We start from the raw sequence: 26,555 nt of genomic DNA, 5'->3' as shown, positions 1-26,555 counted from the left end.
TGTCAGGTCCAATTCGCATTTTGATATCCCACGCCTTTGAGGTGACGAGACTATCTCAGATAAAAGCATAAAGTGTGTTCATAAAGACAAACGTCTCTTCTACAGTCAATGAAAACTAAGGATTATCACCCATGTACAGACTAATTTATGCAGCTTTGTACTGCCTCATTGGATTGCGCATGAGTATTTACTGTTGTAGTAGTAACATCAAGACTGCACAACAAGTGCACTTCATCTTTTATTATGAAAAAAAAAAGGTTTCGGTATTAGTAAATATATTACAACATTAAAACATTTAATTTGTGTTAAATACATTTCAGGTTATTACTTTGGCGTGTTTGCCTATGGTAGTCTCTGAGCATGCTTTGTGTACCATCTTTATACATTCAAAAAATTATGTTAAAGAAGTTCCAATCATAAACTTCTATTCTACCATCCAAACAGGATGAGGCTGTTGCTCTTTAAATAAAGTGCACACTCACTCTTGTACAACCTTTGCAGCACCACTCAGTGATATGTGTTCAAATCTAAGCAAAAACACTGTTGCCTTGACCTGCTCCTTCCTCACTAACCCGCTGTTTAGGAGTCAAAGCAGCCTCTAACATCAGTTTTGTGTCTTCCCAGCTTGCCAGGCCCGCATCGGATGTCAAATAGGGCTTAGTCACGCTGATGGACAGAAAGCTACGTGGTGCTGGTTGCTGCCTTCATCGCTTCTCAAGTTTTTTGAATCTGGCCTCTGGAAAGACAATGAAATATGTAGGGAAAACCAAAAAAGGACCAAAAAAACAAAACAAAACACAAATTTGTTTATGGTGCGATGCCGCCATCTGCTGGCGAACTACAGACCAACCAGAAACTGACAAAATAAAGTACAGTACAGTAATTCATTTATGAAATTACTTATTCCCAATTGAAGATTTAGTAGTGTAAAAATGTCACACTCATTAACTTTAACATTCCCAAATGAGTGAGTACTCCTACTTTCTATCCATAGTTAAAAAAAAAACTAACAAAGCCGAGTTTGACATGATGACTTTGTGCGCATGTGTGTGTCTGTTACCTAGTTTTTTGGAATATGCGTCCAGTTTATAAGCAGCTTGTTCAAGTGAAGACACTTGCTCCTCAATCTGATTTATCTGGTCCAGGTAGGGCTGGAGACTAGCATCTAAGAAAAGGTAAATAAGAAAAAAATAGAAAGTATTGTTTATACTTTGTTTGACGGTGCCACTAGTTTCATGTATTTTACTCACATTTATTGTTAAGGTCCTGCAAGTTTCGGCTGATGTTTATACTGATATCTTTCATCTCCATATATTTCAGACTAGTTAGCTTGTTCATGTTCTCCAACAGGCGATAATCCTCGCAAGTGGCTGAAACAAGGACCGTGAAAGTGTAAAAAAAGGACAAATAAGGCACCGTGGCTGTGCTCTGGACGGTCTAACAAAATGTTTTAAAGGTACCTGTGAGCTCTCCTTGAAGAAATATTGCCATCTTTTCAAACATGTCACTACACAACTCGTTGATGTCAGGCTCTGCTGGCTCCACAGCTTCTTCTGCAGTTTCCACACCACCGTCACCTTGAGTAAGAAGCGTGAAGTAAATCATTACAAAACTTCAAAAGAAGCACGTGAACCAAAATTAGTCAAGATGTTGGGTCCAACACAGTCCAAGGCTCATTTCCAGCATGCCGTCCATCTGTAGGGGCCTGCTGCATAACTAAAATTATCAATTAACATTAGCATTTTAATGTATTTTGCTACTTGTGCTTAAAGGAGTGTTAGCACATTTACTAACCAACTTTTCTAACTATGACACGAACTGGATTATAAAACGCACCATCAATGTAATATTGTTGTAGTTTATATTCATACATAGGTCATTGTATGGTATATTATAAGGTACAATGTACAGCATTTGTTCTTAATCCTTTAACATTGCAAATGACGTTTTGTACATTTATTTGTTTCATTGTATTATTTTGGGGTTTGAGAAATCATGATTACGGGTGTTTTGCGTACCTAGAGCAGTATAATGCAGCTCTGTTGTGCTTCAACAAAACAGGTTCAAGTTCACAAAGCACAGCCAGAATTCATAAGGTGCAATGGAGTATAAGGCGCACTGTTAAATTTGGGCAACCAAAGTACTTTAAGTGTGCCTTGAAGTCCAAACAATACAGTGCTACCGTACAGTACCGCCACGTGAATAAATATAATTCCATAATAACAGCATGCATGAATAAATTATAAGTAAAGAAGGTCAAAGTGGGCTTTACGTTCTTTGATTTATTTTATATGTGGCCCTGAGAAAAAAAAAGTTTACAAATCCTTGATAAGAATAGTAGTGGATGATCATTAAAAATAATTAAGTAAAATTTTAAAGTCAATTAAGAAGACTCAAAGTTTGGCAAAATGACCAATTGACCATGTTAACTTGACCCAGCGGTTTACACCTATGACACAGTTCAGTTTGAATCTTGAGCATCATATCTTAGTGAAGAAAGTATCCCCATGCATTGCTACCCATAAATGTGAATATACGTGTTAGCATTCTATAACACAAAGCACTGCATACTGTATACAGAACACTATATACTGCATTCGGTACACGTGACAGCATGATAGTCATTTGGTTGTTATTAAAAATTAGCATTAGCACGCTACGGAAGCTCAAACGTTTAATTGCTCACTATTGTTGATTTTTTTAACCAGAGGCATCGGAGCTTCATTCGCGTCCTCTGCATTTTCCCCATGACTCCCTAAATCCACGGGAGCGTTCGGAGGAGTGGAATGAGCCCCGGGGGACCTGGAAATGCTGTCCATTGCAGCAGCGTCGTCTCCAATGGCGGCCATTTTGTGTCCGTTCAGAGAAACCCGCCCCTCGATGTCACATGAACTGATGACACGTGGTTTCCGTCTGCCACCTTCTGCCACTTCCGATGCACTCTAGGCGCTTTAGATATTTATTATATGAGATGGACAGTGAAGTCAGCGGCGTAATTTTGGCCACTAAAATACGCTTACTTTTTACAAAAGCTTTGGTTTATAACAAACCATAACAAGATAGCTAGTATTTATTTGTTATTTTATTTTTTTATTTATTTTCCCTTCAGGCATGACAAATCCAAACAAACATACAGCATTTATATGTGTTTAGAATTTATTCAACCCGAAAAAGGGCTGACGGGAGAAGCCGAAGCTTATTGAAACCCGTCCCCAGTATACCATAAAGGACGCAGAAAATATCAAATATCAATTCATTCAGAGTGTGTATTAAAAACAAATATGTAACTTTGTAGTTTTTCGAATAAATACCTAGGTCTATGACGTTTAGAAGAGCCAAGCCGTTTCGGAATTGGTTGAACAATGAGCAACTTAGAACTATTTCCGCCCAGGAAAGTTGTCTATAAAATTATATTTATGGAGCAGCTCCGACACAAAATGGCCGAAAAGTGACGACTATTATCCCCTTTGGCTTACAGAGCGCAATAGATATCTAGTTTTAAATATGATATCTATGTAAGCGCTACCACGCCCTTACAATTTGGTATAATTATCGGAAGCAAAAGTTAATAAGATCTTTAATCGGTTTCGTTTAAAGGAACGTATGAATCAGATCCAGAATTGAAACCAAGCTGACATGTTTAAAAAGGGGTGGAATTTGGAGGGAATTCGGAAACGTCACGCGAGCATATATTTATTTATAGTTTTATTTGTCTGTTCTACATATGTTTTTACCATATATATTCCAGTATTAAAACGTAGAATATTATTTTTAAAAAATGTTTTCTTGCCCAAACCGCATAAAAGAGGAGCTAAATATTCAAATCAAACCTCAAAGGGTGAACAGTTTAAATTAATATGAGATTTTAAAAACTTTAAGGAGGAATCAGAAGAAGCATTCCCTTATTCTTGTTGGACAAGAAGCGCAATGAAAGAGGAATAAAAACAGCAGCTCACATAGCTAGTGCAAACAAAAGACCTGTACAGCAATAAATAATAAATATATATTATAAATTATATAAATAAATCAGTAGCTGTAAAACGAAACGTTCTTAGGTAAAAACGACCAGAGGGCAATAATGAACAATTATTGACTTAAATACAAAATCGTAAAATAATTGAGGGGACGTTGACGTCTTCTTAATATAATAAATAACCTTAATGATTTTTTTCATGGAAACACACAAAAAAATTACTTTTTTCGAATTTTCTTATATTATATTAATTTAAAATTTTAAGTTTTTTTTATGCTAGTAGATCAATTATATATTAAATATAAATACAATTTTATTTTATTTTATACATATGCTGTAGTCCCAAAAATGTTTTACTTAAATGTAGTAGTATTAAGGATATATATTTTTTTTTAATTTAGCTTTTTTTGTGTGTATTTTGCTACTTTTTTCGGAAATTGTTATTTCCGAGGGTGGCGAAGTGTGCATAACACCTGTGTGGGCGCTGTAACTGTAGTGGGGGAAGACTGATCGTGACCGTCAGTCAGCAGCGGGCTGTAAACATGGCGGCGTGCACAGCTACAGGGCTGTGCCCCAAACATCTTCGCTACTAGCGAACACGGAGACACCCCAATCATGGAGACCGAAGAGGAGCAGCACATCACCACGCTCCTCTGCATGGGCTTCCCGGACCCCGACGTGATAAGGAAAGCGCTCCGCTTGGCCAAGAACGACATCAACGAGGCGGTCGCGCTCCTGACCAACGAAAGCCCGGGGCTCGGCTACGGATATGAGCCCATGGAGAGCGGGCCTGCCCCCGCCTTGAGTACGAGCGGCGACGGGGAGACGAGCGGGAGAACCGGCACCAGTGGCTTCGACCCTCCACCCGCATACCATGACGTCGTTGACGGAGAGGTGAGAACAGACTTCGTTTCTAGCGCTGAGCTACCGAAACTTAGAGCGGCTTCGCCCATTTAAGGTCCGCTTTAGCATCGACGCTAGCTCCGCAGCCAGACCGACGTGAGCTGTCAGAGCAGGCGGGTGGCTGTGGATCGCTCCCCCTGTGCTTTGGCGCCAAGGCATTACGCCGGCTGGTAGTGGCCTGAGCGTTTACTCGGGAATACTTTTATCCGCGATCCTTAGTGACTTAAAACTTAGGAGCTAACCTCAGTAGCGGCATTCCTTGCTTCATTGAGAGTTCCATGTAAAGGGGAGCACGAGCTGCACCTCATTAGAGGGTATGCACAGATTTTTCCCCTCCTTAAACTTAGATAAATTCAACCAGGTTTGTTGTAATAATTCAGGCCAATCCAATGCATCTCTTTTGCAAATCCACTTTACATGCTTGTACATGACCCTGGCTCTTCGATGAGTGCATTCCAAGGCACTGGACATTTTATTGTGGTTTCGCAATTCTTGTAGACAGTTTAGCCTTTGCATTTGTATTATTGTTTGTTGAAAATGTTCCAGCCCAGTGATGTAGACACACACCTAATCGGTAAACAAACAGCACTACTTGACCTCTGGTTGGTAGATGTCATATGCTTTTTGTAAGCTGTCATGTCAAATCATTTTAATGTGAGTAGAAATTCAGGGCAAAAAAACAATAACAAATAGTATTGGTGTTATTAGCCCATAAGGCTGCTTTGCAAGGATTTACGTGACCCACTGCCTTTCGACCTAGAGCTTGCTTGCCTCTCCAAATGGACTTACTGTAATTTTTTGATGTGGTTCCTATGGAATCCATATCTACTTTTTATTTTGTTACTATGTGTTTCAGGTTCTTGCATTTATTACCTTCTATATACAGTATTATCTGTTACCATATCACAATTGACTTTGGGTTATTAGAGGCAGGGTATACCCTGATCTGATCCCCAGCCAACGACAAGGCATTCGCACTCACATTCACGGCTAAAGAACAATTTAGACTTGATCAACTCTCCTGAAAATATACCAGCCACCTCTCAATGTGCATGTATTTATAATGTGGAAGTATTGTCCAAACAGTCTGTGCTATGATTTCACTTCCACATTGATGTGTCACTCAGAGTTGTGAATAGCTGCATGCATGTAAACAACCTGTTGACCACTTCCTGCTGGCTCTCTCTGTCTCACTCCTAATCATTGCTGTCATGCTGTGATGCAAACTGTTAAATATAAATGACAGTTGTCATTTCACTTCATGCACAAACATTTGTGTGTCACTGTGTGGAGAGAGAGCCTTGTTTATGGTGTTGATGCGAGCATATTTCAGATAAATGAACACAAGAGATACATCTGCACATTCAAGTGCGATACAATAAAGCAGAAAGATGGTAGAGCTCATTTGAGTGAAAGCAGCAGTGTATTTGTAATGGAATTTTGCCTTAACATTGCCATTGATTTGAAATGTTAATATTTTGCATGGCTGCTTTGTTTGCTCACAAGTCAAAAAAAGGAATTTTTCCCAATGGCAAATCTGGCTTTTGTCACCATGACGACTGGGGCTGGCTGTTTGTATCTACTTGCAGTAGCTGAGCCCCAACTTCATAGGTCAAGGCACTTTAGGAATTTTAATTAAATGACCTTTTAGCATTGTGGTGTGTTTGGGTAACACGAAGGAGCGTTAAGAAAATCCAAAATGTTTGATTTTTCTTCCCCACGTGTCCACTCACTTTGTGACTTCTGCAGGTCGCTGGCCTCGTGTAATCCACCTAAATATAGCCCTGCAGTGTCTCTGACAAACACGTTGCAGAGGGTCCCAGTGGGAGTCGCCGGGTGCATAGTAACGGTGCTGCTGTCTCGGAGACCTCCCGGTCTTGTCAAAGCGCCTCGTGACTTTATTGCGTACTGATGATTTTTCAATATTGCTGTTTTTGTGGTAGCAATATTCCAGAGCATTGTACTGAGGTACTCAAAATTAGATGTAAAAGCATTATTTTCCTTGAAAAGTCATTTCCTTTGGACCCCATCTGAATGCAGATGTATCTCAAATTTAAACTGTCCCCTTAATGCATACGTAAAGCTGTTATTTAAAGATTTTGTCAAACCAGTTGCCTTGTCAAGAGACCATTTTCACAATTTGGAATGGTTATTCTCATGTCTCCTGCGACCCTTGTGAGGATAAGCAGTCTAGAAGATGAATGAATAAATGAATTACCATGTCTTGCTGAAATTAGTCAATTTTTAGTCTATAGGTAGTGGCACCTGGAGCTAGCTGCTATACTCCTTGTATGTGAACACATTACCAAACTATTTGAGCACTCTCAGAGGGGAGACCTCCGCTTAAGCAACCAAATTCCTTATATCCGATCTCTCTGACCTTCGACCCTTTCTCTTCTCATAAGATCACCTACTGTGCAAATTTGAGTTAACTTGATAAGGAATTAGCCTATTAATCGTAAAAGTCCTCTACCGACCTATGTGACCTTTTACCTTGTTAACCCAAAATGTATTCACTTCTTCCGTTTCATAGTACAAACATATACTACAAGTTTAATAATAATCACTTTATTCATTCTTAAGTTATCTTGAACACAAACATACAGAAAGGTTTCATCTAGTGGCACAGGTAACAAATACAAACAATTATGTACTGCTGATCCGGAGCTAACACTATTAGCTCAAGCTAATCTATGTGTCCATTTAACCCACTGCAACTCTATATTTACCTTGAGGTGTGACATATTACAGCAGTGCTGAACCTATTTTATCATCCCTGTGTGGGAGTACAAAACCATGATGTTCCAATTTTCTTAATTCAGAAGGGCTTACTCACCGACACATATTCATTTATAGGCAGATTACAAGACATTTACTTTGTTTATTTCACACATGACGGCTCGGAGTATGGATGCTCTATTTTACCTCGGTGTTTCTGTTCTCCTGTTTTTACTGTCACTAATTTGTATTGCAACACAATGCAGCAACTCCACACAGGACCATTGTTTACTGCTCGTAATTGGCGATTTGCTCATACTGATTAAGAAGTGACAAGGCAAAATGTATAACAATATGCTGTTGTCACCGTGTGTGTTTATTTCAACGTCTGCGTTGTCTGTGTAACATTTGAGTACTGTATTATGATTTAATTTAGCAGGATTGAGATACTATGTTGATTTATGCGAAGAATTGTCTTAAAGGGTGTCTGAGTTTAAATAAATTAAATAGACTTCAAGTTGAAAGCAACATGATTTATCAAAATGTTGCCACCGTGTTCACCATGTTAATATTTCATACCAGTTGAGTAATATTAGGCCAGGCTATATTAAGACACTACAAAATCATAAAAAATCTTTTGGGAATCAACCTTTACTTTGATGCTGTTGTTTTTTTTTTTTTCGCAAGGCATATTTTGCCAATGGTATGAAAGTTGATTTTTAATTCAAAAATCAGTGCAAATGTGTCGACAGTAAAACAACAAAACTGATATTGTTTTCAGTGTCAGACAGGTCGTAGACATATTTGAGTTGGAATCCTTGAGCGACGAGCAGACTCTAGAGCATAAGGTGCTCGCTCCACTTTCACCAAGAGGCAGGAAAAGGAAACATTTTGACTAGGAAGATTAGCATTTGAGGAAATGGAAAGGAAACATTGGTGAAATACGCTATTTATACTGAAGTTTTTTTTGTTTTGTTTTTTTAATATTATTACAAGTTAGGATTTTGGAGTCCCCTATCATGATCGTTAAATGTTTTTGCAGAGGAGCAACGATGAGAATGGCAACTGCTCTGGCGGAAGCATGGAGTTCCCCACTACCAACCTGTATGAGCTGGAGAGCCGAGTGTTCACCGACCACTGGTCCATTCCGTACAAGAGAGAGGAGTCGCTGGGCAAATGCCTCATCGCATCCACTTGCCTCGCACGGCACGGTGAGACTCTTTGCTCTAAGACAGAAATACTGTTATACAAGCTGGTAGTCGCTTTGATGCCGTTGTGGGAGTGGCTTATTTTCTTTGTTATCAATTTGAACCTTTATGTCTCCATCAGGCCTCGCCGACGCTGACGAGAACTGCAAGAGGTTCGTCGAACGCTGCATGCCCGAGGCCTTTAAAAAGGTGAGCCATCGAGTCGCCCAACAGACCAAAGATCTCACAAATGACTCATTTTTATATTTTTCTTCATCTCATTGCCAGTTGCTGACCAGCAGTGCTGTGCACAAGTGGTGCACAGAGATCCACGAGGGAATTTACAACATGCTTATGTTGTTGGTGGAGCTGGTGGCTGAGCGGGTCAAGCAGGACCCAGTTCCTGTCAACCTAATGGGTGTCTTGGCAATGGTGTGTATTATTTACAACCTACTTTTACATTCTCTACTTGCTACTCCTTCTGATTCAATCTTTTTATCTGTGAAATCATCCACATTCTGATCATTTTCCCAGATATTGCAATACTTCCTGTATTACCTGACAGTTTTATCACTCCTTGCTGTATCCAGGCCTTCAACCCGGACAACGAGTACCATTTTAAGAACCGGATGAAGTCGTGCCAAAGGAACTGGGCCGAAGTGTTTGGAGACGAGGCTAGCATGTTTGCAGTTTCACCAAGCAACACTTATCAAAAAGTAAGGCTGAACTTGCTTGACACTGAGAGACATTACAAAGGGCACATTTTATGTTAAATGTACAAGATTGTAAAGCGAGGTTATTTTTTAAGGATGTTAGGTACGATAGTTTTATCGATCTAGATGGAAATTCTGTCCGACCCTACGGACTTTGAAGTGGGTCAGCTAAAAGCGTATTGCCATAAATGCCAATAAAAACTGGAGTGTGTGAATATGTGTTTAGTAAAACTGCAATTTAAAAACCCTTAAGGGAGCAGTTAAATATTTAATTGAATTTGATCTGGGTTATTCAGCAGGGTAAGGGCAGCAGAATGAATGTGTTCTAGATTATGTTGACCTATCACAATTCAGTATATGTCAATTATTTACTTTTGCATGAAGTTACAGTGTACACATACGTTAGTTTACAATAACTAATGAAATCATTCCTGAATAGCAGGTCATTGAGTTCTTCATCTGCTCTATTTGTGTATATGCGCATCATATTGTATGTAGTGTTTACACACAGCTAGAAGATAATGTGAAATAAATCCACTAAAAGTACATTGATCTGTTTCAGGAGCCCCACGGTTGGCTGGTGGATTTAGTCAATCAAGTAAGTATTCTAAAAAAGACTTGACCTGCGCACCATCCCTTGACATGTCACAATAAAACATCTGGTTGTAAAAGCTGCCTTGTCAACACCGGGTAGTGATAACTCATTATTATACTACACCAATGAATGATTATTAATAAAATTTTAGATTGCATATTAACTGTATTAACTATTCCCACCATTTATATGGATAACATCCAAATCATTTTATTTTTATTGGACACACACAATATTAATTTTTTTATGCATTCATTTTGCTCCATAGTAGGGGTCCTCAAGGTACACAGTGGGTGCAGATTTTCATTCGAACCAGTCAAGAGGACACCTTTTCACCTATCTGGTGTTTTACGAGTGTAATCAGTTGACTGCAGTCAGGTGCTGCCTGTTTCAGCAGAAATCTTAAACTATGCAGGATCAGTTTGAACAGAAACCTGCCCCCATTGTGGCCGTTTTCGGAAAAGTCTTGACACCCATGCTCTTTAGTTTTGATTTGCAGTAGTGAATTTTTAATGTGTTCATTAGTATTGTTTGTGCAAATGTGACGATAGATACATTAACCCATTCACTACCAGACATCATGTAACAAGACCTTCACTTCAAACGCCACAGAATATTATGTTCCATGGCTACATGAGCAAAGAAGTTCCAAAAAAAGATTAGATTTGCATATTTCATCATAAACTATTGAAACTGTTTTTGTTCTTTAGTTATGAGCAGTTGAACATCTTAAAGATTTTATACGTCTTTGGTAGTGAATGAGATAAATGTCAGCAATATGCCTTTTCAGTGATGTCAAGATCATACATTTTATGCTGCCTCTGCATTGACAGAAGTTTTTAGGCAAATTGGAAGATATTTATCAGAAAAAATCAGATTCCATTTTTTATCCGCTGTTTGCAGTATCAGGATGTAAAGCCCAATTGTTAGAGAATTGTGTAACTTGAATCGCACAGTTTCACCCGAAGAAATGTCTCCGGTCACTTTTTCACGTTTCTCATTGCTAACAGCAATTTTGAGTTATGGTACCACCTGTTCCTTTGGAATGCTCTTGACAACCAGCCAATGCATTTCCATATGGACAGAGATATACAGCAAACATTTTTATAGGGGTCTTTTAAAAAACAGCTTTTGTGTTGTGTGTAAGTATTTGTTCTAGAAATACTGTACGTACTGTGTATACTTGGTTCTTATCTGTTTTGTGTGTGTTTGGTGTAGTTTGGAGAGTTGGGAGGATTTACCGCCATCCAGACGAAGCTCAACGCGGAGGAGATCGAAATAGCTGTAAGACTAAACCAAGCGTGATTCTCCCCTGCCTTTCTTATAAACGGTCTAACATACATTTACGAGTAATGCCATTCTTTCCCCCCTGGTTCCGAATGAAGAAATGATCTGGCTTCGATACATGCGTCCCCCACCCTTGTCTTCGCTCAGCTGCAGGAGGCTTAAGGTTCCACATGTCGTGTAATGGTTGAAATGCTCTATTGTGTCATCTCTTCTGAAGCGTCTTTGTACTGACGCTTCCTTCAGGAAACCTTGTCGGAAGCGCGGTGGTGCAAAGCCATTGATTTTTTTTTTTTTTTTTTTTTCGTGGACTCTCCTTCCACTCATTAGCATATTAAAAGATTAAGAGGGAGAATTTAAGTGGACCAGTGTTGCACCCAATAAGCATGAAGTCACAGTCATAATTTGCAAGGTTTTTGAGTTGCGAGTATTCTCTTCCGCTCTTCTTTATGGTAATTTACATAATTTTAATATAAAAAGTCCTCAAATGTAAATATTTGCAAAATTGCCCAACATAATCTATTATATAACTTTAAAGCACTTACAAATGTAGGAATGTTGCTGAAATATTTTGTCAGTTTGTCTTGTTAGTGGTAATATCCCAAAGTTATTGTGTGGTCAATGTAAAGACATTTTAGAGCACTTCTGGTTCATCAATCACGGTCATTGGTATCCATTAAGTTAACTCACTATGAAATGCACAGAAACATCATGATAGTCTCCTGCAAGTGAAGTAGAAAGGGGTGACTGTTATAAAGATTTGATTCTCGGGGGGTTTTAACAAAAGCTTGTTAGACATTTTCAGAGTTTCTCCCTTAAAACCTGTGAAGGCTGGTGGTAGAGAGGCTCAGAGGTCCACCGGCCGGTCACCATCTTTTCGGAAAATAAATAAAAATGTTGATAGAATTTTTCGAAAATTATAACTATTATTTGTTATTACAAGCTATTTTTAACAATACTTAAAAGGAGAGTCTTACAAAAAGGCAACGTCTTGATATATAGTTCTAACAAACAAACAAAAAGGATAGAATTTCAGTGCAACAGCAGAGGGCTGGGGCAGGTTTGTTCACATATTGACCATAAGATGTCGCCATTATGCGTTCAACTTGGTTAAAATGCGGATAAAATACAGGTAGTCTTCGGGTTACGACGTACTCGACTTACGCGAATTCGACTTTACGTCGCCTGAGCCTATTCTGCCATTTTGTCTACAGTCATATTTTTTTTTTTTTTTTTTTTTTTGTCGCATGAACAGTACCATATCGTACCTCACAGTATCTTATTTTTCACTTCACTTTATTAATATGACATGTTCAGTCCTCCTTACTAAATGTAAAATTGTTCAGCTTTACAGACAGCAAACAAGGCAATTGTGCTTTTTACTTCTTTCACGTTTGACAATTTGTAAAGCAGTAACACGTATGTACAATTATGTTCAAAGCGACATTTTAACAATAAATCACTTGACAAAAAGAATTAGTGTTTAAAAGTCCATCTAGTCTGATCAACATGTAAATTTAGTTGCTTGAATTAGCCTAATTTGCCTAACTAAAGTCTGCTATCTTAAATGCTAAGAATGCTAACGTATTTACAATTCTCATAGCAAATCACTCTCATGTAACTCCACAAGCTGTAGCTGTAAACTCAATTGCAAATGCATAAACAAACATCTATGAGCTGAAACAACATTCATACTTATGTGGGCCCAACCAGAGCGCAGCTATCCTTTATCCATGTCAGACATCTGAGTCTGCTCCTCAGTCATACATGGCGACAGTTCAGCCAGACCCAACACTGCAACCAAAGAGCAGTGTATCCTCCATCATTAAACAAAATACAATACTTTTAGACTTTTTGGATAGTTATTTTTTAGGGGTACTTTAAGGGTTAATTCCAACGCTGAAATTCGGCTTAAATCGCCAGTGTAGGAACGGAACTTGTTCATCAACCGGGTACTAACTGTATGTTTACTTCTAATACTTTCTTTTGTAGCACTGTTTTAGCCTGGCGGGAGGGAAGGGTAGGCAAGGGAAGCTAATAAACCGCTGGGGTAAACGCTAATTTTGTTAAGACATCAGGAGCTGGTTTAATAGTGTAAAATACATTATAGCTTCAGTAGAAAAGCAAGTGAAAGTAAGACGAGAACAGAACGAGAGGAGGAGGATCGCTTCCTCTTCTCCAGGTTCCCAGGGGCGACCCATTCATTTGTCTGTTGAGAAACAGGAAGTCAAGTGCTGCAGTGAATAGCTAAGGGGAGGCGGCAGTAGCTGCACGAGGAATCAGGCCCACAGAACAGTGTCAGATTGGAACACACAAACCATTCATTCATTAAGTCCCTGTGATTTAACATGGAATGAGGAACGGCAGCCGAGCCTGTTTGAAGATCTATTTGCGGTCCCAGTGCTGGACTCCTATGTTCACATGGCATTGAAATTGGAGCGTATCAATTCACATGTCTCTACTGCCCTGCTGTCTCTGTACATTCTGTGCTCCATAAACACAAAACCCTGCAGGAAATTATGGTATGGCGGTGCTTTGAGATATAAGATCAATTTGTTGCCATTAATCAATTCCATCTGATCTACATAAAGAATCAAAAGTGAAAGCAAAAAATTGCCAAACAGCAGTTTGTGTCCCAAAACACTTAAGTTGGTTCCTGGGTATCTCAAGGCAACACTGAACTCAATAAGTGACTTTTGATCACTGTGTTTCAATCATCGCTATTTTATAGTTAACCTAACTGCTAACTTTAAAAATGATTGTTGAGCCAATAGAAAGTTAAGTTTTTGTGTCCTGCAGTGTGTGTCTGCTCTGGTCCAGCCTCTTGGTGTTTGCGCTGAATACCTCAACTCAAGCCTTGTCCAGGTAAGCTTTCATGTCACGAGCAGGTGCTTTTGGACAAATTGGACTAGTGTTGAAAAGTTAAAGTTCATTTCAGTATAAAAAATGAAACTCTTAATACTGAATAGATGCATATTTTCTTGAGGTGGTGAATTGTGGGTGTATGTTAAGATGCGAACTATAATCACCCTTGTAAAAAGATCAAATATGAAAAAAATATGTGTAGTTAATCATGTCATTGCTAGTTTTTCTTGATTTATTGTGTTTACAGGCCTCTTACTGATTGGGTTATTGTTTTATTGTTTCACGTTAATGTGAAAAATAATGTGGGTTTTTTTTATCCTGTTTGTGTGTTGCAGCCAATGCTTGATCCAGTGATCCATAAGATGATCACTTATGTACAGAACCTGGAGGAAAAGGACCTCAAAGACAAGGTAGTGTTTTGTGTTTATTTCCTTCCTAATGTGATTGACTAATGAGATTATGGGGAAGTGAGGGCAAAATGAAGAAATGTTTTAAAATTTCTACTCCGCCTCAAGTGGAACAGCCTATTATTGATATAATTTACAGCTTTAGATTTTTCTGCTCAATTGGAATGAATAATGTAATAGAGGTAATGGTAAGACTGTAACTTCTGTCACCTGTGTTCTAAATGTAGCGTCTGGTGAGCATCCCCGACCTGCTTTCAGCAATCAAGCTTCTGTGCATGAAGTTCCAGCGGGACATGGTCACGGTGGTAGACGACCTGCGGCTCGACACGCTGCTGCGCATGCTCAAAACCCCCCATTTTTCAACTAAAATGAATTCTCTCAAAGAGGTGAGCCACTACAAACACCTTTTGTGTCTTGTTTAGAACATTTTGACCCTGTCGTTGTCTTGTAGGTGACAAAATTAATAGAGGAGAGCACGGTGGCAAAGACTGTGAAGAATGCCATTGATACTGATAAACTCCTAGACTGGCTTGTAGAAAACTCTGTCCTTTCAATAGCACTGGAGGGTAAGATGTGAAACACGATGGAGGTAATAGAATTAGCTTTTTCAAATTTTGTAATTATTCCCCATGCTCATTACAGGCAATATTGACCAGGCACAATACTGTGAGAGAATAAAGGGAATCATTGAGCTCCTGGGAAGTAAACTCTCCCTCGATGAACTCTCCAAGATCTGGAGGATACAGGTTAACCTCATATTCCCATCAACTGGTGTTTGAAACCAAAGCTTGACAAAAAAAATTGTCATCACCTGTTTGACTTTTCAGGCTGGCCAGTCATCAACTGTGATTGAAAACATTCACACAATCATCGCCGCTGCAGCAGTAAAGTTCAGCTTCGATCAGCTCACCCACTTGTTTGTGCTGATACAGAAGGTCAGCGACACGCAATATTCAAGTGAAAAAAATTGTCTTTAAAATCCACGTAATGTGATTCAGAGCTGGGAAGTGGAGAGCGATCGCGTCAGGCAGAAGCTGCTGAGTCTGATAGGGAGGATCGGGAGGGAGGCCCGCTCAGAAACCACTACTGGCAAGGTGAGTCACATCCTGTATCTTTCTTTGCATCAGTTAAGCAGCTGGACTCAAACGTGAGCAGTTTATAAACTGAATGTGTAAAGCCAGATTAACCATAAACTTGAACTGGGAATTGTAATTTACCGTCCAGGGTAAATCCAGCCTGACATACTAATAATGTGCATCTTGTGGTGGTTCAGGTGCTGGAGGTGTTGTGGGAGCTGGCGCACCTCCCCTCGTTGCCCACCAGTCTGGTTCAGCAGGCGCTAGAGGAGCACCTGGGAATTTTGAGCGACGCCTATGCTGTCAAGGAGACTGTGAAACGCAACTACATCATTAAATGCATCGAAGACATCAAAAAGGTGGGGGAGGAGTGGCCTTGTATTCTTTCTTGCTCGTTGACATTTATTTTCTTCTCAAGTACGCACTTTTATGACTTATTTCTTTACGGTTATAAAACTGAAGCGGCTCAAGGTTCAACGGGTGCGACGGTTTTAAAGCAAGCGCTTCTTTTCCTCACCTGCTTGCGATTGCCTTCATCTAAAGATGGCGCATTCTTGTTAACTGCACTCTGGTTTCTTTATGGTGCGATTTGTGAGAGGCTCAAGCATGCACACACTGGTGTTTAATGCTTCTTTAAATCTAATTTGTTTCTTAGACTTTTCCAAATTAGCATATATTTTTTTAACTATAAATGGCAGTTCATCGTTTGGCTGAGCTTGTGATTTATGCACAGGTATATTTTCTGTGTGTTTTTTTTTTTTTTTTCTAATTTCTCTTCAAACTGACAGCTGTTTTAGGAGTGCCCTCTACTTCCAGAGTTGGTAGAGATTAATAGATTTGTTAGTGATTTGGAGTGAGATTTAGAGATTGGTAAACAAGTTAGGTTTTGTTGTGTAGGCTGTCATTTTCTGAATAATTGTCAATATGTCATGTGAACGGACACCTATTTTGCCTGTTTTTCTCCATTTTATAGTTATTATTTTTAATGTATAATTTTTGTTCTTGCTCTACGATGAACTAAAATTCCCCAAAGTGAAATGCGAGTTATACCCCCGGTCAACCTGTTTTTTTTTTTGTTTTTTGTTTTTTTTGGTGTTGTTTTTACTTCACTGTGCATTTTTTGGCTGGTAAGATTTATAGTCTGAAAATTGCAGTATATAATTCAGTTAACCACTTCCAAAAAATTAATTTGTAACCCTTTATAGAGCAAGTGGTACTTTTTTAAACCTGCCATCCACATACTGTACGTGGAATTACATTTTAGGCCATTTAAGGCTAATTGTTTTTGAATTTGGTAAAGAAGTGTGGCCTCAAGTTTAAATATGTGGCCCCTGGTTCTCAATTATAATTTTGTATATATTTTTCATAATGAATGATTATTGTATATTTTTTATAATAAATGAAATTTTAAAATATTACATTGTCACTACATAGACTTCATATTGTATTGACGTGACACGTTCTCCATTCACTGTGTCATGCCTTCCTGAAGGGGTCAGTCCCCCACTCCTCTTCATTTATTAGCAGTAGGTCACATGCAGCGATCTAACGCCAGATTTAGGTTGAAAAAGTACAACAGCTGTGCTGAGTACAAACAGAAATGATTGTCTCAGGAGTGATTTTTTTCGAAGATTCAAGGTAATTGTTTTTCGTACCATGCATGCATTTTGAAAGTAGTTGGAAAAAAATCAATGGGAGTAATTAGCTGCTACAGCATTGGCATTATACGTCACAATATTTACATAAAATAACTACTAATTGCCAGTTTTTTTCTTTTAACCAAGAATCCAGACTTTTTTACATCCATTTCTATAAAGAATACAGGGTTTTAAGCATTTATTCACGAGAATTTTCAACGGAAAAAGTTCTTTGTGATACAGCGGCCGCTAATTTGCTTACTGACTAGCATCATAATTCGCAAATATTTACATAAAATAAATGCTAACTGCACGTTTTTTTTCTGCTTTGAACCAAGAATCAAGACTGTTTTATGTTCATATCTATAAGGAATACAAGGATTTAAGCATTTTGTTCAGAAGAATTTTCAACGGAAAAAGCTTTGTCTGTGGTATGGCGGCCGCTAATTTGCTTACTGACTAGCAATATTCATTGTTCGCAATATTTACAGATAAATGCTAAAAGGCTGCATGTTGTTTTGCTTTTAACCAAGAATTGAGACTGTTTTATGTCCATATCTTTTAAATAATACAGGGATTTAAGCATTTTATTCACAATAATTTTCAACAGAAAAAGCTCATTGTCTGTGTTTCCATTCGGTCAGCTTTGACGGAGATAGGTCCCTTATGAATCGGCCCAGTGTCTCGTCAATACAATATAAAGTCTATGGTCAATATTAATAAAATTAAAAATATAAAACCAGAAATACTCTTTGCTGATGACAGCTAATGATATTCTGAAGTCGATTTTCTCTTTTTTTTTTTTTTTTAAATTCATTGTATTTTTACTCATTGCCTGCCATTGACAATTGACATCAAATTCATTTAAACTGAAAGGACTGGCTGTGAATGCTCATCTTTCAGTGCAACCATTCGCTGCCAGCCTCTCAGAGTCAAATGGATTGGACACCTATTGCCGTCATTGGCAGCCAATGAGTTAAATGACTCCCATATAAAAAGGGTTAATGATTGATTATTATTGCACATGTCCGTCGTTGTGTGCTACTATGATGCCTGATATACGGTACCACCAAAATACAGTAAAGCCTTGTCTTGCTGAAAGCGACAATGTCATCATTAATTGTGTGAACCACCTCAAATAAAATGTGTGCCGTCCAGACTCAAGAGGACCAAAAAGGCAGCGACAGTCAAAGTTCTTTTCTCACGGGCTCTTGGGGAAAGAGGAAATCTGTGTCGGTGAAAGTAAGAGAAGACGGCCTATTTTCCTTTGTTTTTACCTTTTTAAATTCCACCGACTTGTCTTTAATCTCGCTGCTTCATGCTTGCCAACCAATCGCCACAGAGGGTCTTCGGGAGTGGGCTTTCATTGGTCACAGGTTGATAATTTCACCCTTGATTGCAACATGAGCAAACTAAACCAGGCGGATGTTAATTTTGGGTTTGGGACTTGCGAATGATTACACAGAGGTGTTCATCAGTGGCCTTGTGGGAAGAGGTTGCTGAGTCGAATGAAGGTCAGCTTTTGGTGGGTGTGCTCGCACTTTTTCAAAGAGGAATCCAATCAGGGCTGTGAAGGTCAGCCAAATTTCTACTTTTTGACTATAAATATCATATTTTGCATCCAAGGCTCTGATTCACTTCCTGATTGGTGCCTCGCTACAAAATCATGGTCAGTGATGGTAAAACAAGCACAATTAGAAATAAATGCGATGAAAAGCCCATCACAGTCATGTGTTTTTATCGTGTTTACGCCTTCTCTTACTACATCTGTTGACCTTGTCTGATCATTTCTTGTCTGTTTGTTCCTGTTTGTGTGTATGACAGGCTTCCCAGCCAAGCACCCCTCAGGCGGTTTGGGTCGTACCTGCCTTGCGTCAGTTGCATGAGATCACCCGCTCCTTCATTAAGCAGACCTACCAAAAACAAGACAAGGTGACACCAAAAACCTAGTTGGAAATACATTGCATCAATTCCTAAAGCTGTGTGTCATGAGATTAGGCTAGTGATAAAGAGCCAAAAAGAAACCCTTAATAGGGCAAGTAATTAGTTACTTGAAATTTAAAATACCAGTACTTCACCTCATAAAAACCTGGTGTCCAAAACATGAACATCACATTTTAGGTCATGTAGGCCACAATATTAACATTTGGCTTACAAGTTTCAAAACATCCAAAATGGGATTCCGTGCATATGGACAAAAGGTCTCAATAATAATTATATATATTTTTTAAAATCATATAGTTACTTTATATTAGTGCTGTCAAACGATTAAAATATTTAATCTAGTTAATCATATGTCAAATGTGTGATTAATCATGATTAATCACATTTCCTACGGGATGAATAAAGTTACTCTTCAGGGAAAAAAATCTAGGAAAATACAATAATTGACTTAAAATTTGTTTTAAGATGAAATGTATGATGTGTGAATGAATTAATACTTAACCAAATAGAGTTTTAAAATTTTATTTAACAACTCAGCTCGTATAAAATAAAAAATAAAATAAATTGTCTGTACTATACAACAAAGAGTTTTAACAGATTAAAGTGCCTCAGGCTAACAATATGGCTCAAGTACCGTTTGGCATATTACCCAAAATTAACTGCAAATTTAAAGAGCAGACAAGCACAATACGTAACAATAGCTAGTGTTTCAAAAAATGTGCAAACAACTTGTCTGTTAAATTAAACATTTCACACAAAAAGATGCAGCATTTGTAGTTTTACACTAAATGGCCTGAAAGCTGTGTGAGATATAAAAAAAATAAATTGTCAATTTTCACACACTTAACTGAAAAACATTACACTAAACTGTGTAAAGGTGTTTAGAAACACTGCTTAAGTTAGCCCTACTCTTTGTTTTTTAACCAACCGCTCAGGCAAACTAGCTTGTTGGCATTTTCAGATAACAGAGCAGACCTTTTCTTTTGAACAATGTCCCCTGTCAAAGAAAGCAGTCTCTCGCAAGGAACAGTTGTGGCAGGTGTGACCAGATACTTTTTTTGCAAGGGGGGCCAACTTACTGTGGGCACCATTGTGCACAGACCCCACTATAGTGGACATGAGTCCATGCTGGCACTGCCTTGTACCTGTCTAGTGGTTTGTCATTGGTTGTTGTTGTTTGTTGTCATTGGACTTTCAAAACCCTCGTCTTCGACTTTGTTAATGGGTCTACACTCTACAGTCTCTGGCTACCCATGTAGCGATAGCAGTAGTCAACCTACTTGTTGTCTTTTTGACGGCAAGTCCGAGTCCGCACTCTGCCAGTGTAGCTTGATGACTGCGGCTTGTTGCCGCAGTGTTAGCGTCATTGCTAACACTAGCGAAGATATGTTTTGCCTGAAGGTGGTACTTTAGGCTGGTTGACCTTCGATCGAAGGACAGTTCATTACATCAGTATGTGCACTAGGCATGTGCCGGTATGAGATTTTCACGGTACGATAACCGTGAGCAAAAATACCGCGGTTTCACGGTATCACGGTATTGCAATTATAGCTCCAAAATTTTGAGATGTATGGGTTTTAAAAAAAAAAAAAAAAAAAAAATTTCCATTGAACAGGATTTCTTTTCAAAACATATTTGCAAATAGGAACATGAATATAATGTGAAAATAAATAAACAAAAAATAACATATTTTATATAAAATTAAAATAAATAGAACCTAGACTATACCCACAGCCACAGCTCAAGTTGCTCAATATTAGAGTAAGAACTAAATAATTGCTATAAAGAGTAAAAAGACTTCTAAATAAAATTAAAAATATATACTGTATGATTTTTTTTAAGGGGGAAGCTCAAGTGAAGTTTCGCCATTTTCAGCCACTGTGTCAACTCTAGTCTACATGATGCCATGCCTTTGTGTTAAAAAGAACAAAGAATTCATATTAGTTAGTTGAAAATGTATAAGTTAGTTTTATAAATTAGTTAAAATGTAAATATTGTTGAGGAAAGGTTTCATCTAAAAAAAAAAAAAAGTGAGGAGTCAGACCTCCTTTTCTCAATTAGCGATCTTTGACGCGATTCTTTTTCTTCCCTCCCCTTCATTCAAGCTTGTCTCTCACTCAGCGGCTGTGAGACATAAAACCACAACGAAGCTGCTCTCCCAGCTTAGCCTAGGCTAACATTCGTCTTTGTAAGTTTTAGTTAGTTTGTATATTGAATTTGAAAGGAAAATGTGTGTTTTGTTTTTGGCAAACTTTTTAATGGTGCTACTGCTATCCTGTTGAACCTAATCACACGTGGAAAAATACAATTGTACAACGTTTTAAATGTATTCATTTGTATATTTCACCACGATTTGAGAGCTCAATAAATTGAAGAAAAGTACGCCTTGTGTTTGGAGGATTTGTTTGTGGGTTTGCTGGCTGTTTAGCAGAATAGCATCACTGACACTCAAGGCAACAAATGGGAAGGGGTGAGCGCTGCCGCACCAAGCCACTTCGGCTGCATTTTGGCACATGAAAAATAGCGAATACCGTACTAAGGTATGACGGAAAATTTTAGTGGGTTTGAAACCGCGACGTTTTCACACCATGGTAAACCGTGAAACCGGTAACCGGCACATGTCTAATGTGCACACAACTTTGGTTTTATCCAGATTTCCATTAGGCAGCTTTTTAAAACAGAATTTGGTCATCATCCTCACTCATTGTGGCTGGTTGCATTTTGTCCTGCATTGCCGCGCGGAGAATGTAAACATCAGCATGTGGGACTACGGGAGGCAGTTGTGGCCAAGCTTAGTGTGAGCGGTAAATTGCGTTATTTTTTTTTAATCCGTTAATATTTCCAGATTAATCATGGTCATTAACGCGTTGTTGTTGACAGGCCTACTTTATATATATATATATATATATATATATCAAATAAATACACTTAGAAGTTAATAATATGTTAATAAAAACACATTTTAAATTAATATAAATGAAAATACACTCTGGTTATGGCCCCTACTAAACACTCTCAAGTTGATAAATAAATAGGTAAACATTTTTAAAATTCCTTTTTTGTTGAGTGTAAGTTGTTTTTAAATGAATAAACATTTTAAATAAATATATAAAATAATCAGTTTTATCTTTAAGCTAGTTAAAATATATTAGAAATTTAAAAATACTGCCATGACGGTAATATTTACTGGGGTTTTATTTAATTGAAAGAAATGTAAAATAGAAAAAAAGTTAATAATAAATAAGAATGTGTACTATTAATGTATTACCTGCCATTAAAGATGCTAGACGTCCAATCCAGCGATTGATCACTGCCACCCCTTCCGGTAAAAAATGAATTGGACATCCAGCACTGTCAATGGTAGCAAATGAGTTGAATGAGTGCCCTATGAAAGATTAAAAACAAAATGAACCCGTTTAATACCATATCATGTCTTCTTACAGAGCATCATCCAGGATCTGAAGAAGAACTTTGAGATTGTCAAACTAATCACGGGTTCCCTCGTTTGCTGCCATCGACTTGCGGTGACCGCAGCAGGAAACAGTTGCCTGTCAGGTTCCACCATGGTAGATGGAAGATACACCTACCAGGAGGTTTGCCGCTACTTTTTCTATACCTTACTTTAATGAAAATACTAATTACACGATTATACTTATTTTGAACTTGCCTTCCTCTCTACCTTCAGTACCTGGACGGTCACCTGCGTTTCTTAGCCTTCTTCCTCCAGGAGGCTAGCCTGTACCTGGTCTGGAATAGAGCTAAGGAGATCTGGGAGTGCCTGGTATCCGGCCCAGATGTTTGTGAACTGGACCGTGAGGTACGTGGCTCTGGATGGAATATGCTGATGTCAGATAATGTCCTGTCACTCTAAAAATTCTCCACAAATTAGGCCAGTGGTGTCCAAACTATTCCACATAGGGACTGAATGAGTGCTGGATTTCATTCCTACAAAACAAGATGACATCTTTTCACCAATCTGGGGTCTCACAAGTGTAATCAGTTAATTGCAGTCAGGTGCTGCTTGTCTTAGCACAAACTTTATTGGTTAAACTGTCTGTGCTCGATTGGTAGGAACAAAAACCAGGACCTACAGCGGCCCTTGCGGACAGGTTTGGACACCCATGAATTAGGCCGACTGTCAGCTTATATCCATTCACTGTCGAAAAATTCAGATGCTTTGTGGAATACAATGTGGAAGAATTACTTATTAATATTTCCATCTTAACACCACATTCACCTTTTTTTACTTGAAAGCAAGGCTAATTTCAATATTTTCCTGCCTTTGATAATATTGTTTAAATTACGTAAGCCAGGCTAATTTCAATATTTTCCTGCCTTTGATAATATTGTTTAAATTACGTATTACAGATGTGTTTTGAGTGGTTCACTAAAGGCCAGCATGATCTCGAGAGTGATGTTCAGCAGCAGCTCTTTAAGGAAAAGATACTGAAACTGGAGCCCTATGAGATCACTATGAATGGTCAGGCGCGCTTTTATTGACCTAGTAATTGAGTATTTAATGCACCTCCTAACATTATTATGTGTCCCTCTAGGCTTCAACCTGTTTAAGACCTTCTTTGAGAATGTCAATCTCTGTGATCATCGACTGAAACGCCAAGGAACTCAGCTGGTCTGTCATGACTCACTAATCTGTTATGTGATGTTCCATAAATAAGCCATGAGAATAATTCTCAACATGATAAAACGGTGTGATTTCAGTGTGTGGAACGCATCGACCTTACAGGGATGGACTTTATTTGGCGCATCGCCATGGAAACCCCTGATGAAGAGATAGCCAATGAAGCAATTCAGCTCATTATCACATATAGCTACACGAACCTCAACCCCAAGATGAAGAAGGTCAGTACAAAACACATATGTATCTCCTGATCCGATACTCCGTATCTGTATCGGCACCCGATACGACGATTTTTGGAGTATCTGACGGTATCAGATTTGGTCACAAGATCGAATCTGATCCAGTGTGTCAGTGCCAGTGAGTCGCATCTATGCGATAGTGGTTATTAATGATGTAATGAGAAAAGGTGGGCAATCTTGGATACTTGCATTTGGTCAACTAAAACCAATTTTGGGCTGATAGTTCAAGTGATGAGTGTTGGAAAGCCAGAACGTGCTTCGGACTAACAGCTTGAGCCAAGCAGACAACCATTGGGTTTATTGTCTTCTATGTAAAAAGCATCGCCTTCGCAAAAATATAATATAGGTATAACTGATGTCACAAGCAATGGCGGACTCTGTAGGAATACACGTATTTGTTTGGCTAAAACAATTATGACGTTTAAAAATGTCTGCTAACAGCGATTTTGTGTACTTCATGGAAATATTGGCTTTTTGACATTTTTCCCTACTATTACACATCACATTACACAAAATGAGATTTTTTTTTTCCAAATTGTTCTGCTGAAATGCACTTTAAGCAAGGTTGAGGATAGATTTATCAATTGTTGGCCAATTTAAGCCCTACTGATGAACTGTGTCTCTCAACATACTTTTGTCTTCTTCACAGGATTCGGTATCTTTGCATAAGAAATTCATTGCTGATTGTTACAAGAGACTAGAGGTTAGTGATGCACTACGTGACTGTGACAACCAGTTGTTCCACTTTTTTCCCAAACACACCTCTCAAAACATGGTGTTTTTTGGTTGTGTGTGTTGATATCAGGCAGCCAGTTCAGCCTTAGGCGGGCCTACTTTGACGCACGCTGTTACTCGAGCGACCAAGATGCTGACAGCCACCGCTATGCCCACGGTGGCTACATCCGTACAATCACCTTCAAGGTAAAATTTAGGAAAAGCCTGGTTATCAGGATTATTTCTTAGTTTCTTTGAAAATCTCCCTTTTTATTCTCCAGATCCACCAAGCTGGTCATAATAGAAAGACTGCTGCTATTGGCTGAACGTTACGTCATCACAATTGAGGTAGGCTTCTAGATCTCCATGTTACTATTAGCGTAACCAAAATGATCAGTTTATCAGTACAATAATGGTATTAAAGAAAGTTATGGTAATCACACGTGGACAGCACCTTTGAGTACTTGTTCTCAGCAACCAAACTCCTTTTTTAACATTTTCTTGACAACGACTAAGCTAACATTGACATCTTTAACAGATGTGGGACTCAATTGAATAGGAACAGCAATGGCGCATGTTGTAGAGCAAGTTGTCCACTGACCCAAAAGGATCAAATGTAGGGCTGTCCAAACGATTATTTTTCTCCTGATTACTGTTTTTTAACCAGTAGTAGACTAGTCTAATATTTTTTTAATGGACTTTTTTTTTTTTTTTTTTTACTAATCTTGCAATTAAATTAACAATAAGATCAAATGCTGATGGCATTAACTAGTGCAAAAGAATGGAATGTAAACAGATTCACTGTGATTCTTTTCCAACGGATTTAAAACAATTCTAATTTTCTCTTTTTGTGTTATGTCTGTATAGTTCTCAGCATTAGAGTTAGCAACAGAAGAATAGATAAATAAATGTCACGTATCACTGGAGTAAAGTACGTGAAAAAAACTTAATGATGCATGTTGATACGACGCTACGATGGAGTATTGGGGCCAAATAGATTTTTTTTTTTTTTTTTTTAAATGAACGAGATTAAAGTCGTAATATTGGTACGAGAAACAAAATCGCATTATTACGTAGGAGTAGCGTAGCTGCGAGCCGCTACGCATTTTTCATGCATACATACATACATACATACATACATATGGGAGCTACAACAAAGCATTAGTATCAATTCTTCTACTGATTATAATTTAATGTAGATGTAGCAAAATAATAAAGATTTCCATATTTGTAAAACCGATTCTGAAATACAAGATGCTTTCAATATTGTTGATTTTAACGGAGGCGGCAACACACTACATGAAGTACGTAGCTGCTTATTCAGCTTCATTAGCCCCTAATACACTTCAATAAAATTGTTATACGGTCTTACGATCCACCAGCTTGTTGTCTCCTGTCATCTTCCAAAATTATACCTGGGTGACGGTGCTTCAGGTGTTCGTTCACGGTGACGTGCTGCCGTGGTGCGCAAGCTTGGCACATGATGGCGTACCCTCCTTTGTTTCATTGAAATAAATGAATGCTATGGTCACACTGGTGCGCTGTTTTGGCTTTGTGCCGCTTTCCCCGCTTGCATCCTGAGCATCCGCCATTCTCAACTTTCCACGCGTTTTTTGTAACCCTTTATTAACTGTCAACGGAATGGTGTGCTTGTCGACGCA

General features: G+C 38.5%; 2 protein-coding genes across 4 annotated transcripts in view; one reads left to right on the top strand and one right to left on the bottom strand.

Annotated features, from left to right (window-relative positions):
• Positions 1–225: 225 nt before the first annotated feature.
• bloc1s2 (biogenesis of lysosomal organelles complex-1, subunit 2) lies at positions 226–8,831 on the bottom strand. 2 transcript variants are annotated; one of them, XM_057841319.1, is made up of 5 exons: positions 8,697–8,831; positions 1,461–1,577; positions 1,251–1,370; positions 1,061–1,165; positions 226–736 (listed from the first exon to the last, which is right to left on the bottom strand). In XM_057841319.1, the coding sequence occupies exons 2-5, from the start codon at positions 1,501–1,503 to the stop codon at positions 705–707; spliced, it is 300 nt and encodes a 99-aa protein (XP_057697302.1). In that variant the 5' UTR covers positions 1,504–1,577; positions 8,697–8,831; the 3' UTR covers positions 226–704. The 2 variants fall into 2 exon arrangements, with proteins under 2 accessions (XP_057697302.1, XP_057697301.1); XM_057841318.1 differs by lacking the exon at positions 8,697–8,831 and adding an exon at positions 2,687–2,864.
• The window catches only part of usp24 (ubiquitin specific peptidase 24), a 58,418-nt gene continuing 36,326 nt past the window's right edge, over positions 4,464–26,555 (top strand). Inside the window, exons 1-25 of one of the 2 annotated variants that reach the window (XM_057841316.1) lie at positions 4,464–4,867; positions 8,637–8,805; positions 8,924–8,991; positions 9,070–9,213; positions 9,372–9,497; positions 10,057–10,092; positions 11,308–11,373; positions 14,173–14,238; positions 14,574–14,648; positions 14,873–15,031; positions 15,097–15,211; positions 15,288–15,391; positions 15,473–15,580; positions 15,644–15,739; positions 15,919–16,080; positions 18,517–18,600; positions 19,183–19,290; positions 22,746–22,895; positions 22,988–23,119; positions 23,671–23,782; positions 23,856–23,932; positions 24,022–24,162; positions 24,830–24,883; positions 24,986–25,101; positions 25,176–25,242. In XM_057841316.1, the coding sequence (XP_057697299.1) occupies positions 4,589–4,867; positions 8,637–8,805; positions 8,924–8,991; positions 9,070–9,213; positions 9,372–9,497; positions 10,057–10,092; positions 11,308–11,373; positions 14,173–14,238; positions 14,574–14,648; positions 14,873–15,031; positions 15,097–15,211; positions 15,288–15,391; positions 15,473–15,580; positions 15,644–15,739; positions 15,919–16,080; positions 18,517–18,600; positions 19,183–19,290; positions 22,746–22,895; positions 22,988–23,119; positions 23,671–23,782; positions 23,856–23,932; positions 24,022–24,162; positions 24,830–24,883; positions 24,986–25,101; positions 25,176–25,242 (2,814 nt within the window). In that variant the 5' untranslated portion in view covers positions 4,464–4,588. The remainder of the gene's footprint in view (positions 4,868–8,636; positions 8,806–8,923; positions 8,992–9,069; positions 9,214–9,371; positions 9,498–10,056; positions 10,093–11,307; positions 11,374–14,172; positions 14,239–14,573; positions 14,649–14,872; positions 15,032–15,096; positions 15,212–15,287; positions 15,392–15,472; positions 15,581–15,643; positions 15,740–15,918; positions 16,081–18,516; positions 18,601–19,182; positions 19,291–22,745; positions 22,896–22,987; positions 23,120–23,670; positions 23,783–23,855; positions 23,933–24,021; positions 24,163–24,829; positions 24,884–24,985; positions 25,102–25,175; positions 25,243–26,555) is intronic. The other variant, XM_057841317.1, reaches the window with a different exon arrangement.

Source organism: Corythoichthys intestinalis, chromosome 7 (genome assembly GCF_030265065.1).
Source record: "Corythoichthys intestinalis isolate RoL2023-P3 chromosome 7, ASM3026506v1, whole genome shotgun sequence".
Taxonomy (NCBI): domain Eukaryota; kingdom Metazoa; phylum Chordata; class Actinopteri; order Syngnathiformes; family Syngnathidae; genus Corythoichthys; species Corythoichthys intestinalis.
This window is presented reverse-complemented; position numbering and strand designations above follow the sequence as displayed.